Raw genomic sequence first — 15876 nt, forward strand, 5'->3', positions numbered from 1 at the left:
TTGTATGCAGGCATGCATTCCCTCCAGCTTGAGAGACAGTTTGGTGTAGTGGTTAGGAGTGCGGACTTCTAATCTGGCATGCCGGGTTCGATTCTGCACTCCCCCACATGCAGCCAGCTGGATGACCTTGGGCTCGCCACGGCACTGATAAAAACTGTTCTGACCGGGCAGTAATATCAGGGCTCTCTCAGCCTCACCCACCCCACAGGGTGTCTGTTGTGGGGAGAGGAATGGGAAGGCTTGGGCTGATGCTTAATTTGAGCATCAAATTTGAGCATTAATTTAAGCCGATTTGAGCCTCCTTCGGGTAGGGAAAAGCGGCATATAAGAACCAACTCTTCTTCTTCTTCTTATCCTGTTCTGAGCCCTCAATTATGTAATTTTGGAATCTCGGTGGTGGTGGGAACTGAGAAGGGAGGGTACTCTACCCTGTAGATCTGTGACTCATCCAGCGGGAAAATGAGGCATCTGCAGTTGGAATGGGGATGAGCACCCCCTTGAGGAGCTTTAGTTAGGAAGAATCTCTGCAGCAGGCCTGCATGTGTGCAGTCCCAATGTGTGTCTGCACACAAGACATCAAGGAACAACAGTTACAGTTTTTCTTATAGTTCTGAATTTTGAAAACATTGTTACTAATTTCACCTACCCTCTTGTTCACTGCTTAGTTGTTGCTGCATCCATACTTTATTAGATGATATACTACTAATATACTACTATAGAGCCTCTTGTGGCGCAGAGTGGTAAGGCACCAGACATGCAGTCTGAAAGCTCTGCCCATGAGGCTGGGAGTTCAATCCCAGCAGCCGGCTCAAGGTTGACTCAGCCTTCCATCCTTCTGAGGTTGGTAAAATGAGTACCCAGCTTGCTGGGGGTAAACGGTAATGGCTGGGGAAGGCACTGGCAAACCATCCTGTATTGATTCTGCCATGAAAACGCTAGATGGCGTTACCCCAAGGGTCAGATATGACCCGGTGCTTGCACAGGGGATACCTTTACTACTGTTACTCTGTAGCATTGAATCTGCAATTGGATTATCCTGTTTGGACAGGCCAGTGTAGGTGCAGATAATTGCCCTATTGCAACAATAACACAATCCCTAGCAATGAATGAATGCTGCCCAGAATCTAGTTAACTTTTGTCTGTGATCATATATGCTGCGCTAGCTGGCCACACCCGGTAGCAGCTGCCTCGGTGAGGCCTGGGCAGCCAGCCCAGATGGAGATAACGTTCAGTCCAAGTCACCGGGAGTTAATAAGGACAACATAGAGCCAGGCAAAGAGTAGTCAAACAGTCCGAAGGTCTGAGTCCAGGAAATCTGAGAGTTAACCAAGCCAAAGCACTTTACCGAAAGCCGTAGTCAGGTCCGAAGCCAGGGGGTCAAGGATTAAACAGCAGGTTACAATAGCAGGGCCGGTCCAGGGGGCAGTCGCATAAATTGCTTCCACACTGGCTAGCTGTTTCTGTATCCCTAAATGCAGCCCATCTAATGAGCTGCACCTGCAGGATGACTCAGCCCTCCTCTCCCGGCGTGAGTCCAGCTGAACCTCATCGCTTCTGACAGCTCGCCTGCAATCTCTGGCTCCTTCTGCGTTCTGTCAGACCCACCCTTTGGCTTCGTCTGAGACGTACAGCCACTTCTTCCGAATCTGAGTCTGAGGTAGACTCCTGTTGAGGTCTGTTATCTGCCAGCTGCCGGGAACATCCCTCCCCCGGGTCCACCTCATTACTCAGATCTGGCTGGGCTGTTGACTCTGGTTGCTCCAGCAACCCCGGGGAGCCGGGAAGCAGCAGCGGGGGTGTGACATCATATATACGAAAATTAATAATTGTACTCAGAGAATTCTCTCGTGGTTAGTTTCTATGAACAAGATACTAATGTTCATCTTCGTGGGTTCTGTGCAGTCCCACATGGGTTCTGCGAAGATCGCAGGCCTGCTTCGGAGAAATGACTAGCTAACTTAAAACTCAAAAACACTCCCAATTGTGCTAGCCTCTCCCTTCACAGGCTGACTTTCCCGCCCAAAGTCACATGATGTGGGAGGAGCTAGCAATTTCCCCTCAGTCCTTTTTTGCCGCTGGTAGGAGAAGGACGCTAGCTAACTAGCTCTTCTATTCACCTCAGGTGAGAAAATAATTTTCTGACAGGAAATTTTTTTCAGAAGAGACTAAAGATAGCTCTATTTAAAAAATGTGGTCAGTGTGGGGCCAAGATGGCTCAATCTGATCATCATACCTCTTGTCTACTATGTTTGGGTGAAGGCCATTCAGTGGCTACATGCCCTTCTTGTAGGAAACTCTCCCCAAAGACACGAGATGAGAGGGCCAGGAACTTGAAAGCAGCTCTTTGGGAAAAGTCCCTAATGGCCCCTGAAACTCCAGGGCCTTCTTCTGTAGCTCCCTCTCAGGGACCTTCTGTACAGGACAGAGCGGCCTCAGAACCGCCCAAGATGAAAAGAAAGAGAGCTGTACCATGTTCTAGAGCCACGTCCCCCTTAACATCGGGGACATCGAAAAGAGTCTCGAGGCAAATCTCCCCCTCACCACCGAGACGACGATTGGGGTTGAGAGGCAGTTCGAGAGACCGGGCCTCTGCGTCGGGTGCGGCTGTACGAGCTGATGACTCACCCTTATGGCACTTCAGCGCCAGCACAGTCTGTCGAGAGACCTTCCTGACATGACGTCAGAGCATTCGACGTCAAGAGGTCCCCAGCTTGAGGTATTGGAGTCACGGCCGGAGCAACTGACTGATGCTTCGAGCAACGCTCGCCGCTGACACTTCGACGCCAGCATTCTGCTTCGACACCAACTGTCTTCATTGGCGTCATCTACTGAGTCCTTGATTCCGATGATGGTCCCGGCATCTTGGCGTCGGTGGGGCCGGCCATTGCCGAAGGAGGTGCCTTTTCTGATACGTTGGTCTCAACCCTTGGCTCCGGCTACACATTCGGCAGCTAAGGGCTCAGATTCCGATGACGAGCCCTTACAGCAACGACATTGGACCTCTTCGTCTTCTCGCCGTCGAGAACATCTTTCTCCCCTGGTTCCATGTCGCGATCAGCTACCACTTCAAGGTCATGAACACTCTTGCTCCCCGTCTGCTCGACGTCGAGGCGATCGCTTACCTTCATCGCCTAGTCGACGTCGGGAGCAGCTTTCTCCCCCATCTGTGAGGGGTCGGGAGCAATTTTCACCTCTGTCCCCGACTCGCATGTCGTCGATGACTCAACGTCGAGAGTGTGATTCCATCTCGTCGCCAGCTCGACGCCGATGGCAGGTCTCTCCCTCGACGTCGAGACTCCCACGTCGTGACAAGGACACTGACTCTTTTACCGAGTATGAGGACCTTGATGAGTCTGTGGATCTTTCCCCCCCTGAGGAAACTGGGGTAGTTTTGGCTCAATCCCCGACAGATGAGAACAAGCCCTATGCTGAGCAGTTAATTTGCATGGCAAATGCACTAAAACTGAAATATAGGGTTGTTTCTGAGAAGTCAGAAGACCCTTTAATGGAGTTTCTGTACTCCCCTCATCTAGGGCCTATCACGCTCCCTCTTATCCAAGGTGTTTCAGAGGTTTTGGAGAAGACATGGCAAACGCCTACCTGTGCCCCTCCTACCTCACAAAAAATAGACCACCTGTATAGGGTGCAAGAGGATGGCTGAATTTATTTGTACAAGCATCCTAGATCATTTTCAGTGTTCTCTGCTATTTTACCAGGCAGGGGTAAAAATGAATAGCATTCGGCACCCTTAGATAAGGAAGGTTGAAAAATGGATGCCTTTGGCAGACGCCTTTACTCCTCGTCTGCATTAGGATTGCCAACCTCCAGACTAGGATGAGCCGTTATCAGGCTATTCTCTGGGACAGGTTGGAACCCGTACTGGCTTCTCTGCCTGAAGAACACAGGCCCCTTATTCAGGCCTTGTTATCTGAAGGGAAGGACTTTGCCAAACAGCAGGTCAAGGCTTCTCATCATGCTGTAGATTGCTTAGGGAGGGTTATGTCTACATCTGTAGTCATGCACCGCTATTTGTGGCTAAAATCCTCTATTTTTTTGGCTGATATTAAGACAGCCCTTTAGGACTTACCGTTTGAGGGGAATGAGTTGTTCAGCCCACAAACAGATGATGTCCTAGAAAAAATGAGAACAGGTCCCGGGCTTTTCCCCCTGTTCCAAGATTTTGAGAACAGTCGAAAAGGAGACGAGGGCCCTGTAATCGGCCGCAGGGAGGTGATAGGGAGACTAGGGGTAGGCAGACTCAGTCTCAATGACTGGCCGCCCCAGGATGCCCCGTTGGCACCTTAGCTGGGTTTGCTGGAACATGGTGTTCAATTACATGAAGTTTATGGGTTCAGTCAATAATAAACTTTGGTTACTTCTTGGAATTTGATGAAACACCTCCTTTTAATTTACCACCATGGCAGCTTGGTGGACTCTGATATTGCACATGAAATTGGTAAATTGTTGCAAAAGAGGGCAATCAGATGTCTAGGGTCATCTCCCTCGTCCCCTGGCTTCTATTCCAAATATTTTGTGGTCGACAAAAAGGATGGTGGGAAAAGACCTATTCTAGATCTTAGAAACCTTAATGAATATATTGTACCCAAACGGTTTAGAATGCTATCCTTGTAGAATGCTATCCTTCCACAGTTGTCTGGAGATCTCTGGTTTGCCAAAAGAGATCTTAAAGACACCCATTTCCACATCGCCATTCATCTAGTCTGTACCAGATACCTATGGCACTCGATCCATATCAGTCGGGCTTCCGTCCTGGCCACGGAGTGGAGATGGTGTTGGTCGCCCTTTTGGATGATCTCCGTCACCAGCTGGACAGAGGCGGGTTGGCCGTGTTGGTCCTTTTGGATCTATCGGTGGCCTTTGACATCGTGGATCACGACCTTCTGATCCATCGCCTCACCGGCACGGGGATACGGAGCACAGCCTTGCGCTGGATACGCTCCTTTCTCCAGAACCGGACCCAGAGGGTTGCGGTGGGGGAAGAGTTCTCGCGTCCCTACGGACTCCCCTGTGGGGTACCGCAGGGCGCAGTCCTCTCCCCCACGTTATTCAACATCTTTCTGCGCCCTCTGGCCCAACTGGTACGGAGCTTTGGGCTGGGTTGCCACCAGTACGCTGATGACACCCAGCTCTATCTCATGGACGGAACCATTCGCCAGATGTTTGGAAGCAGTGACTGAATGGTTCGAGCAGAGTCACCTGAAACTCAACCCCTCCAAGACGGAGGTCCTGTGGCTGGGAGGCAGAGGGCAGGACCAGGCAGCGCGCTTACCCACCCTGGCAGGAACGCAACTTACTATCGCGCCCCAGGCCAGGAATTTGGGGGTGACCATTGATACCTCCCTGACTATGGGGGCTCAGGTCAAGAGAGTAGCGGGTCAGGCGTTTTTCTATCTTCGCCGGGCCCGATTACTAGCGCCCTACCTGTCCCCTGACCACTTGGCTACAGTGATCCATGCGACAGTCACCTCCAGAATAGATTTCTGTAACTCGCTCTACGCCGGCCTACCCTTGTCTCTGATCCGGAAACTCCAGCTAGTGCAAAACGCAGCTGCTCGGGTCCTCACTGGTACACCTTGGAGGGCCCATATCCAGCCTGTGCTGAGGCAGCTGCATTGGTTGCCAATTGCTGCCCGGATCAGGTTCAAGGTTCTGGTTTTGACCTTTAAGGCTATACGCGGGTTGGGACCCACATATCTGAGGGACCGCCTACCGCCCTATATCCCCCGCAGGGCTTTACGCTCTGTGGGGGAGAATCTCCTGATCGTTCCTGGCCCTAGAGAAGCGCGCCTGGCCTCGACCAGGGCCAGGGCCTTTTCGGTCCTGGCCCCTACCTGGTGGAACGAGCTCCCAGGTGAGCTGCGGGCCCTGCAGGATTTACCAGCTTTCCGCAGGGCCTGCAAGACGGAGCTCTTCCGCCGGCTTTTTGGTTGAGGCCAGGGTCAGCGAATGAGTGCCAACATTCCCACCCCCAGACCTAGCATCTTCTCCCCACCCTCCCTGCCGCTCTGATAGCAGGGATGGGAATAATAAGTTCCGCCATGTTGGGATTGTTTTAAAGTCTTTTAATGGGTATTTTAATGGGGATAGGACTGCTGTGACCCGCCACGAGCCTACGGGGAGTGGCGGGATATAAATCCAATTAATAATAATAATAATAATAATAATAATAATAATAATAATAATAATAATATGGTTTTATGCAACTGGTTTGCATTACGAATACACCGTTCTCCCGTTTGGTTTAGCCTCTGCCCCGAGAGTTTTTACTAAGGTTACAAACATGGTGGTTTCACATCTACGTACTCAAGGCATATTGCTTTATCCGTATCTAGATGACTGGTTGCTAGTTGGGCATTCCCAAGAGGAGCTGTGCTCTTCAATTACTATCTCCATGAATCTCCTACGATCCTTGGGGTTTAACATTAATTCAGAAAAATCCTTGTTCCTACTCGATCCCTCAAGTTTATTGGGGCACTTTTAGATAGTGATGCGAACATGGCCTTTCTGCCACACAGCAGAGTGGTGAAATGATCACTTATGGCCCGGAGAACGATGTTTTATAGACACCAAACCATTCATCACATACAATCCCTGCTGGGCCACATGGCATCCACTGCAGCAGTCACACCACATGCTAGGTTACATATGAGACCGTTGCAATTATGGTTTCTCTCAGTTTGTAAACCTCATTTGGTGAACATGTGGAAATGTTTTTCCATTCCAAGACGAGTGGCACGCTCCTTGTCTTGGTGGGCTGATCCTACAAACCTTTCAAGAGGTGTTCCTCTAGGACCCCAAAAGGAGGAGTTGATTTTGTACACTGATGCTTCTCTGTGTGGCTGGGGCACACACTGCGGAGAATTTTCTGCACGCGGTGTTTGGTCTTCCCATGAAGCATCCTTACATATTAATTTATTAGAGCTTGGGGCAGTAAGGAATGCTCTTTTTTCATTTACAGTTATTCTGAAAGGGAAATGAATACTGGTCACCACCGACAACGTGGCCACAGTATATTACATCCGGAAGCAAGGTGGCACAAGATCAATAACATTATGCAGGGAGGCCATAAGACTGTGGAATTTGGCAGCCGTCAACAACATTCAATTGTCAGCAGTCCACATAGCAGGAGACCAAAACACCTGGGCAGATGCCCTAAGCAGGGATGTCAACCGGCTACAAGAGTGGTCCCTAGCTACCCAGTATCATACCAGTGTTTCAAAAATGGGGGACACCCACCATAGATTTGTTTGTGACGGCCACAAATACAAAGTGCCTCCATTTTTGCTCCAGGGGGGGAGTGGAACCCAGATCTCTGGGAGACGCTTTCAATTACCAATGCGAGAAATCCTTTTTCTACGCCTTCCCTCCCTTCGGTCTGGTAGGGTGAGTGGTAGCGAAGCTTCTGTCCGGAAGCACTCACGCCATATTAATAACACCCTTTTGGACCCAAAAGACCTGGTTTCCTGCCTTGTTCCAGCTGGCTCAGGGTCAGCTTCTGCACCTACCCTGCCAAACCAACCTGTTGCATTGGGGGAAATTCCTACATCCCAATCTGCACCCCCTCCACTTGACAGCATGGCACATTCAACCTCGGGTGCCCTTTCAGTGATGCACATTTTGGAGTCGGCAAGGAGGCCTTCGACTCGTTCATATTTGTGTAAATGGGTCAAATTTGAGCAATGGGCTCTTTTAAATGACTGCAGTGCACTTTCTTGTGACATTTCTAAAATACTGTCTTACTTAACATCCTTAAAGGAGTCAGGCCAGTCCAATTCCTCGGTCAGGGTCCAATTAGCCGCTATTTCGGCCTCACATGATTTGGTGGATGGCAAGCCAATTTTCTCGCATCCAATATTACGTGTGTTTTTAAAGGGTTTAAAAAATTTGTTTCCCCCAGTTTCCCCTTTGGTTCCTCAGTGGAGTTTGTCCCTTATTTTATCAGCTCTCACCCATAAACCGTTTGAACCTCTGGCTACAACGGATCTGTCTTTTTTGTCGTACAAAGTTACCTTTCTTGTGGCTATTACATTAGCACGACGGGTGGGGGAACTGGCGGCCTTGTCTATGGAGCCCCCCCTTTTACAGCTGTTTACAGACAAGGTAATCCTACGACCTAGTATAGCCTTTTTGCCTAAAGTGGTTTCTAGGTTCCACCTGGGACAGTCCCTGACCCTTCCGGTTTTCTTTCCAAGTCCATCATCACACTTTGAAAGACAGATGCACACTTTGGACGTTAGATGGGCCATTTTATTTTATTTTGACAGAACTCAACAATTCAGGAAAGATAAATCACTTTTTGTATGCTTCAGAGGTGTCAATCTGTTTAAGACAGCTACCTCTCAGACACTTTCACGTTGGATAGTGCAGGCCAGTGGTCCCCAACCTTTCTGAGGCTGGGGACCGGCAGGGCATCGGGCCGCGCCCGCGGGCCACGCCCATGCGAATGTGCAGCCCCGCCCTGATTCCCTCTCCCCGCCCTCCTGCAGTAAGAAGCTTCCCGGGCCGCAAGCTTGCGGCTTGGGAAGTTTTTTACTGCGGGGGGGCGGGGAGGAGTAGCCGCGGCCCGGCGCCATGGCCTTCGCGGCCCGGTGCCGGGCCGCGGCCCGCAGGTTGGGGACCACTGGTGCAGGCGATTCGGCATGCATATAGACTTTCCAAGCTGGATTGCCCTTTGCGGATTACCACGCATTCAACCAGAGCTCAAGCGACGTCAGCAGCGTTTGCGGCAGGGCTTCCTATGGCCGACATCTGCAGGGCAGCTACCTGGTCGACGCCGGGGACCTTTATCCGACACTATTCCCTGGACGTCGACTCTGCTAGAGATGCAGTGATGGGGAAAGCAGTACTCCAATCACTACTGCGCACATAGCCTACCCCAGCTCCATGGTGAGTGATCTTGTTAATCTCCCATGTGGGACTGCACAGAACCCACGGAGATGAAAACAGGGTTGCACTTACCTGTAACTGTTGTTCATCGAGTGGTGTTCTGTGCAGTCACACAACCCTCCCTCCATCCCTGCTGGGCCGCTACCTATTGATTGGAATTGTTTCCAGCGGCAAGGGGTTAGGACTGAGAGGAGATTGCTAGCTCCTCCCACATCACGTGACTTTGGGCGGGAACGTCAGCCTGTGAAGGGAGGGGCTAGCACTCTTGGGAGTGTTTTTGAGCTTTAAGTTAGCTAGTTATTTCTCCGAAGCAGGCATGCGATCTTCGCAGAACCCATGTGTGACTGCACAGAACACCACTCGATGAACAACAGTTATAGGTAAGTGCAACCCTGTTTTCTACTCTTCATGGAAAGCAAACCCTAATTTATCCTTTTATGAGGGTAGACAAAATAATAGTGGTTGTCTCCTGAAACTGGAAATTAGTATGGGATCGGTCACTGAAATAATAGTGCATTTATGTTGTATGTGCTGTAAATAAGGTAGTTAGGGTATTGATAAGTGAGTCTCTCATCTGCTTTTAATTACAGATTACTAAGGGAAAAAACTGCTATGTTTATGTTGATGGAAAGGATGAAACTATCTCCAATTGGATGAGGTAAAGATCCTGGTCAATTTAAATAAAGAACAGATTGTTCAATCTTCATATAGTTGGGAAAGTTATAGTATAACACTAGAATAGATTTTAAATTAATATAGTCCTATTACAATCCTAATCATATTTATGAATCTCTCTGATTAAATGCCCTTTTCAATACTTATGATTGCAACCAATCAGATTATGCAGCTTTAAATCAAAACAGAAAACAATCTTAACTGGCTAAATAAAATGATTCATTTGGCAAACTCATAAATTTTCACAATCCATTGTGAATCCTGGGGAGGGAGTGTGCATAATCGAGGAACCCGAGGAGTGGCAAGGCAGCGCATTCCAACAGGCGGTCCCCGGAACGTCACTTCCGGCCAGCACCAGCAACAGTGTTCCGGCCACCCAAAGCCAGGCCAGGGAACGCGAGGAACAGGGAGGGAATGGCAGCTCTGCCACCGGCAACACAGAGGACCCGAGCCCAGTCCAGGGAGTCTGCCCCACAGGGAAGGGGAACACATGGGAATGGGCGGCCAAAGGCACAGGGGGCATGCACACGCCAAGCATGAGCTGGGACCAGGGCTGCATATTGCCAGCACACTGGCGGGGCAGGGACATAGGCCGCTCTGCAGTGTTGTGGCAAGGGACAACCCGGGAACCCCTGCAAGCTCCAACGCACCACCCCCTGGAGCACAGAAACACAACAGAGGCCAAGGGGATATGAAAATGCAAATTTTATTAAAAGAGAACAGGAACAGGTAGCCAACAGAATGGAAACAGTGAAAAGGTACAAACAAAACACAATCTCACAAACCTATAAGGGGCGGGGGCATTTTCTGCTGGACGCCGGCGGCAAACGGGGCAGGTGGACGACGGGCTGGCAACATCCACAGACAGCCATGGCGGCACAGTGGTCATGTCCAGCCCCCCCCCCCCCCCCAATGGGGAGCCTGGTGAGCCATCCAGATGAAACCCTTCATCCAGTACCTCGGGCCCACGGGGGACGGGGGCCTACCGGGCAGGACCGCAAGGTGGGCGCCCTACTGGACATATAGGGGGAGGGGGATGTGCAGGTCCATGATTGCCTGGACACCATTGGTGAGCTGGTTGATGGCTGCACCTAGCTGTGCTGCTATTGCTGTGGCCGCCCTGCGATCCATCCTGCCGTCCCCGGCCTCTCCGTCTTTCCGGCCCCGTTGCAGCTTCCTGTGGCAGATGGATCTGCTGGCTGCTGTCCCGACCATTCTGTGCTGGGTGAATGGAAAGGTTGCAGCCACTGACTGGGAGTTCTGCGCATGCACTGGTCCGCTGGGGCCGGCTTCTAGTCTGTTTCTGGTGCTCTGGCCTAATTGACGGGCCACAGTCAGAAAAACCCGTATGCTCCGCCTGGCATCTCCCTTGCTGGCACTTTGGCGGCCACCCCTGGGTACTCAGGTAGCTGATGTGCTGTTAGCTCATGGGATACTGTGTGGCTTTCTGCTCCACAGCATCCACCCGGCGCCCGCCTGCAGTAGCCACTGCCATGCATAACAATTGAAAGGCAATTGTCAAAGCACCTATGGATGCCTTTGGATGCTGTGTGGATGGGAAGATTCGTATTTATATAGGTCCTACTAATCATTCTCCCCTTCCTAACAAAGGGTTTCTTAGAAAAAGAGAATTCCTAGAACATTATAATGTAATCTGTTGCAACAATCTATTGGTCTCCATCTTTAAACTTATTTATTTATTTATGCATCAATTTATATACTATCCCTCTTGGACTCACCATCTCAGGATAATGAATAACAAACTGAATCCATATCACAGTAAAACCAACAATAAATAGTATCAATAAAACTTTGAGAGCAGTACATTAAAAACAGCTATCAGCACCAGTAATTGCTTACTTATTTACATTGAGGGAAGTTGCTAATATAGATGTCAGTAGGAGATAAGAATCAGAGGGGGGAGGGGGGAGTGATTATTTCTTGAAGGATGATTCTCTGACTTTAAGTTTTTAATTTTCTAATTTCTACTTTTTAGTTTTAATTTCTAACTTTCTAATTTTTAAATAGAAGCAAGTCTCTAGATGTTATTGTTGTGGAAAGGTACCAGATACACCCTCTTCTTATAATTATAAAATGAAAGGGAGTGATTGGTAACTCCTGCCATGAGTTGCGTTTGACCTGTCTGACTCCATTTTGTATCTTTCTGTACTGTTCTCAGGCCTGTATTATGACCCTGAGCTGTCTGCTTTGCTTGCTTTGATTTAGTCACTGTGCATCGTTTGTTAACCAAGTTATCTGTAGGAGAAGAGATCTCTAACACTCAAGGCCAAGGCGGCCTCACTATTTTTGGAATGGGCAATATGGCTTCCACCACAGTGGTTACATCAGACTGTATATTAGGCCTCTGCAATTATAATTTTATCAGTTTGTAAACCTCACATGATTCAAAGTTGGAAACAATTCTCAGTCCCACGATCCATCTTATGATCTCTGAAATGGTATGCAGGACGAGGAGGAGCCGCGGCTCAGTACCGGTCCTCAAACCAGGGGTTGGGGACCACTGGTCTAGAGGGCCTCCCCTTGAAATCCAAGAAGATGAAATATTTCTTTACCATTGCAATGAACAGTTAAGAGGAGACAGCATTAGGGAAAGTGATGTTACAACCAATACTCTGCATGTAGCCTACCACACCTCTATGGTGAGTAATCTAGCTAGTCTCTCATGTGGGTCTGCACAGAAGCCACAAAGATGAAAATAGGGTTGTACTTACCTGTAACTGTTGTTCATCGAGTGGTCCTGTGCAGTCACACAACACTCTCTCCATTCCTGCTGGCTCTTATATTATTTTTTAACTAGAGTTAAAGCCCATTTTATTTCTTAATAAAATGGGCGCTAGACTGACCTTGGTTCGGCGGCAAGGTGGTCGGCGTCTGGGCTTGTGTCGCAGCTCAGGCGCGGTGGGGCAACGATCCTGAGGCTACAAGGCCGCTGTAGCAGCGGAGAGAAGGCGGGAGGGCAGAGCCGGGCAACGGCAGGCATCCTCAGGCAGCTCCTGGCCGTTGGAGCGGCCGGGAGAAGGCGGCGCGCCCCCCCCCCCACTGCGAGCCATGGGCAGGTTCATGGCACAGTGGCGGCGAGAAGGCAGGAGGGCTGAGCCCGGCAACAGCAGCCATCTTCAGCCACCTCCCAGCCGTTGGAGCGGTCGGGAGAAGGCGGCGCGGCCCCGCCCCACCACGACCCATGGCGAGGCTTCTGCCTCAGCGGGCGGGAGAAGGCGGCAGGGCCCCCCCCAATGGTAGGGATCTTGACGCGGCTCCCGGTCAGTGGAGCGGGCGGGAATAGGCGGCGCGGCCCCCCCCAGCGGGAACAATTGTGAGGCTTCTGCCAGCTGCGGCGCGGCCGCTCCAGTGGCCGGCAGAAGGCAGAGGGGCCCCCGAGTACCTGGTCCTTTTTGGGTGACTTCCCAGGCCACGTTGGGAGGGTTGTGAGACTGGGAAGGAGCAGGGCCACCGCGTCTTCGACGCGGCGTCCCTGCTCCTTTCCCCACATTGACGCGCTGTCTCTGGCAGCCAAGGAGGCAATGGGGAGGCGCGCTTTGCGCGCCTCCCCATTGCCTCATTGGTCCAGGATTGACACTCGGAGGGGCGATTCGCTCCTCCGAGTTTTTATCCCGGACAGAGCCCGCCCTAACTCCTCCCAACCTGGCCTTACTGTTTTATTTAGTCCGCGGCGCGGGGCGTTTAAAGATGCAAGCTTGCTTTGTGCTGATTATGGAAAGATGGGGTATAAATATTTTACTGAAATCTGGAAACATTAATCTCTCAATAAGAATAATCAGAAGTACAATCTTCACAGAGCTTTTCTGGTTGCTACTTTTCCATGACTGACTATGAATCTCATTGTTAACTTTGGACTTACAGATATGTTAACTGTGCCATGAATGAGGAAGAACAGAACCTTGTTGCATTCCAGTATCATAGAAAAATCTTCTACCGAACATGTAAGATAATTTTCCTTCATTCAGAGCTTTTGGTTTGGTATGGAGAAGAATATGGAAAGGAGCTTTCTATCAAGTGGGGATCAAGATGGAAATCACAACGAGGTACTACATTAAGTGTCTTTAGAGGCTAAATGTATATAATGCATTTTTCCTGGAAAAAATGTGCTGATACTACACTACCTGTTAAAAGACTATTTTATATAGTTAAGAGAACTATCAAATTTTGGGCTTAATGGAACTGATATATATGTTGCAGTATGTGCCAGGCTCATAATTCAGCTCATACTTGGCTAAGCCATAACTTGATTTTCTCAAGCTTGGTGTAGTGGTTAAGAGCATGGATTTATAATTTGGTGAGCCAGGTTTGATTCCCCCACTCCCTCAGATGCAGCCAGCTGGGTGACTGTGGGCTCGCTGCAGCACTGATAAAACTGTTCTGACTGAACAGTAATATCAGGGCTCTCTCAGCCTCACCTCCCTCACAGGTTGTCTGTTGTGGGGAGAGGAAAGGGAAGGCGATTGTGAGTCACTTCTGGTAAAGAAAAACAGCATATAAAAACCAACTCTTCAAACTAACTCTTCTTCTTCTTCTTCTTCTTCTTCTTCTTCTTCTTCTTCTTCTTCTTCTTCTTCTTCTTCTTCTTCTGTCCTTTGGTGCACTGGCTGAATTATTATATAACAGCTATCATTTACATAACTGTACATGTATCTTCTGCTCTCATGGCCAACCTACATACTAGAGTCCTTGCATCTTGTAGGTCAATCACAGGACATTGTATCAGACAGTGTTTTCTCTAATGGGAGTTCTATTTCTAGTTATGTGGGGTCTCATTTCAGACTAGAATACAGGTAGGCGGGCTTTAACACCCCCCATTTTGTTAATCTCGGGAAGCTGCTATTTGTTCCACTGGAGTCTCAGCTTTTGACAATTCGGTGCAGCTAAGTTTCCATATTGGGGCATATACTAGCCTCCGGCAGCTGTTTCTGGTTGGGAAAATGGCACAGGGTGAAGTTTAAACCTCCTTTCCCTATGTCCTAATCTGAATTAGACCCCCATGTACCTAGGAATCAAATTGATCAAGGAAAACTTGTGGCACATTTCTGATGGGAAAGTCCTTGTGAAAGACCTAAACACAAAATGATGAGTTTACCACTACCTAGTGCTTTCTCAAGTGTGAGATCACATTCCCATAAAGGTAGAATAAAGGTAGAATATTCAGTATTTCTGTAGAGGGGAATAAAATGATACATTAGAAGAACAGCCACACTGTTGCAGATTCAAAACTTGAAAATTTGTTCATCTTTGTGGCTTCTGTGAAGTCACACATGGATCAGTGTCTGATGTAGGCCTGCCACGGAGGAGAACTCACAAGCTATATATAGACAATTTTAGAAGCTCCCAAGAGTGTTCACCCCTTCCCTCATAGAGGATGACTTTCCTGCCCAAAGTCACGTGATGTGAGAGGTGGTATCAATCTCCACTCAGTTTTTTTCTGCCACTGCTGAGAGAGGACTGTTCAGCAATATGAAGAGAAATTTTACCTCAGATTCAGGAGGAGAGGCAAACAATTCAGAATTCTGATTTTATTGACTGCTGTTGTAGGACAGGGCCTTGTTTAATTAAACAAATAAATAGAAAAATAAATATTTTTTAAAAAGAGAAAGAAAACGGGGGGGGGGGAGGGTGGCCACAAATGGAGAGCTCTGAGGGGCTTTACGCACCCGGATCTTTGTAGCAAATTGGTCACTGAATGAAAAATTGCCATTTAAAATAGTGGAATTCGTCGTTATGCATACCTGCCTTTGTAGTGGAATCCAGTTGCGTTTTGTAGCGTTTCCCACAGGCTTCCGGTCTCGGCAGAAATCGCTAGAAAGGAAGCGCTATTGCCGAGCTCGTCCCGCCCCTGGCCGTCAAGCAGCCAATGGGCAGCCGTTAGCATGCTCCCAAACAGCCCCTTTCCCTTTAAGAAAGGTTTTTTTTTTAAAAAACAGACCCATTGCAATGAATCTGTGTTAATTCGTTGCAACGGAGAGACCCATCCAGCTGCCTGGTGTGTTTGAGCTGTCGTTTGATCGTTGCCACGCTCCCTCCGAGTGAAAAAAAAAATCCCCCCCCCTCTCACGGGCCCGATTTTCGGCTGAATGAATGTGTAAAAAATAAAGTGACTGCTTAGTAGTGTGCTTAGTGACTGAAGTGTGCTTAGTGACTGAAGGGGAGGGACTGAAGCCGGGGAAGCCTCTAAACTGAAAGAGGCTCGCTGGTGCGTTTATCCCCGCTCGCTCGGAGAAAAAAAAAATCGCGATCGCTTCGCCGGAAGATCAGAGAAGAGAG

At 49.2% G+C, this 15876-nt stretch overlaps 1 protein-coding gene across 3 annotated transcripts in view; it reads left to right on the plus strand.

Moving 5' to 3' along the window:
* Positions 1–15876, plus strand: part of PRDM9 (PR/SET domain 9) — a 52426-nt gene that overhangs the window by 28147 nt on the left and 8403 nt on the right. For 2 of the 3 annotated variants that reach the window (XM_077336710.1, XM_077336713.1), the window contains exons 8-9: positions 9498–9565; positions 13465–13646. In XM_077336710.1, coding sequence (XP_077192825.1) covers positions 9498–9565; positions 13465–13646 — 250 coding nt within the window. The remainder of the gene's footprint in view (positions 1–9497; positions 9566–13464; positions 13647–15876) is intronic. The other variant, XM_077336711.1, reaches the window with a different exon arrangement.

The sequence above is a fragment of the Paroedura picta genome, chromosome 5 (genome assembly GCF_049243985.1).
Source record: "Paroedura picta isolate Pp20150507F chromosome 5, Ppicta_v3.0, whole genome shotgun sequence".
NCBI classification, from domain to species: domain Eukaryota; kingdom Metazoa; phylum Chordata; class Lepidosauria; order Squamata; family Gekkonidae; genus Paroedura; species Paroedura picta.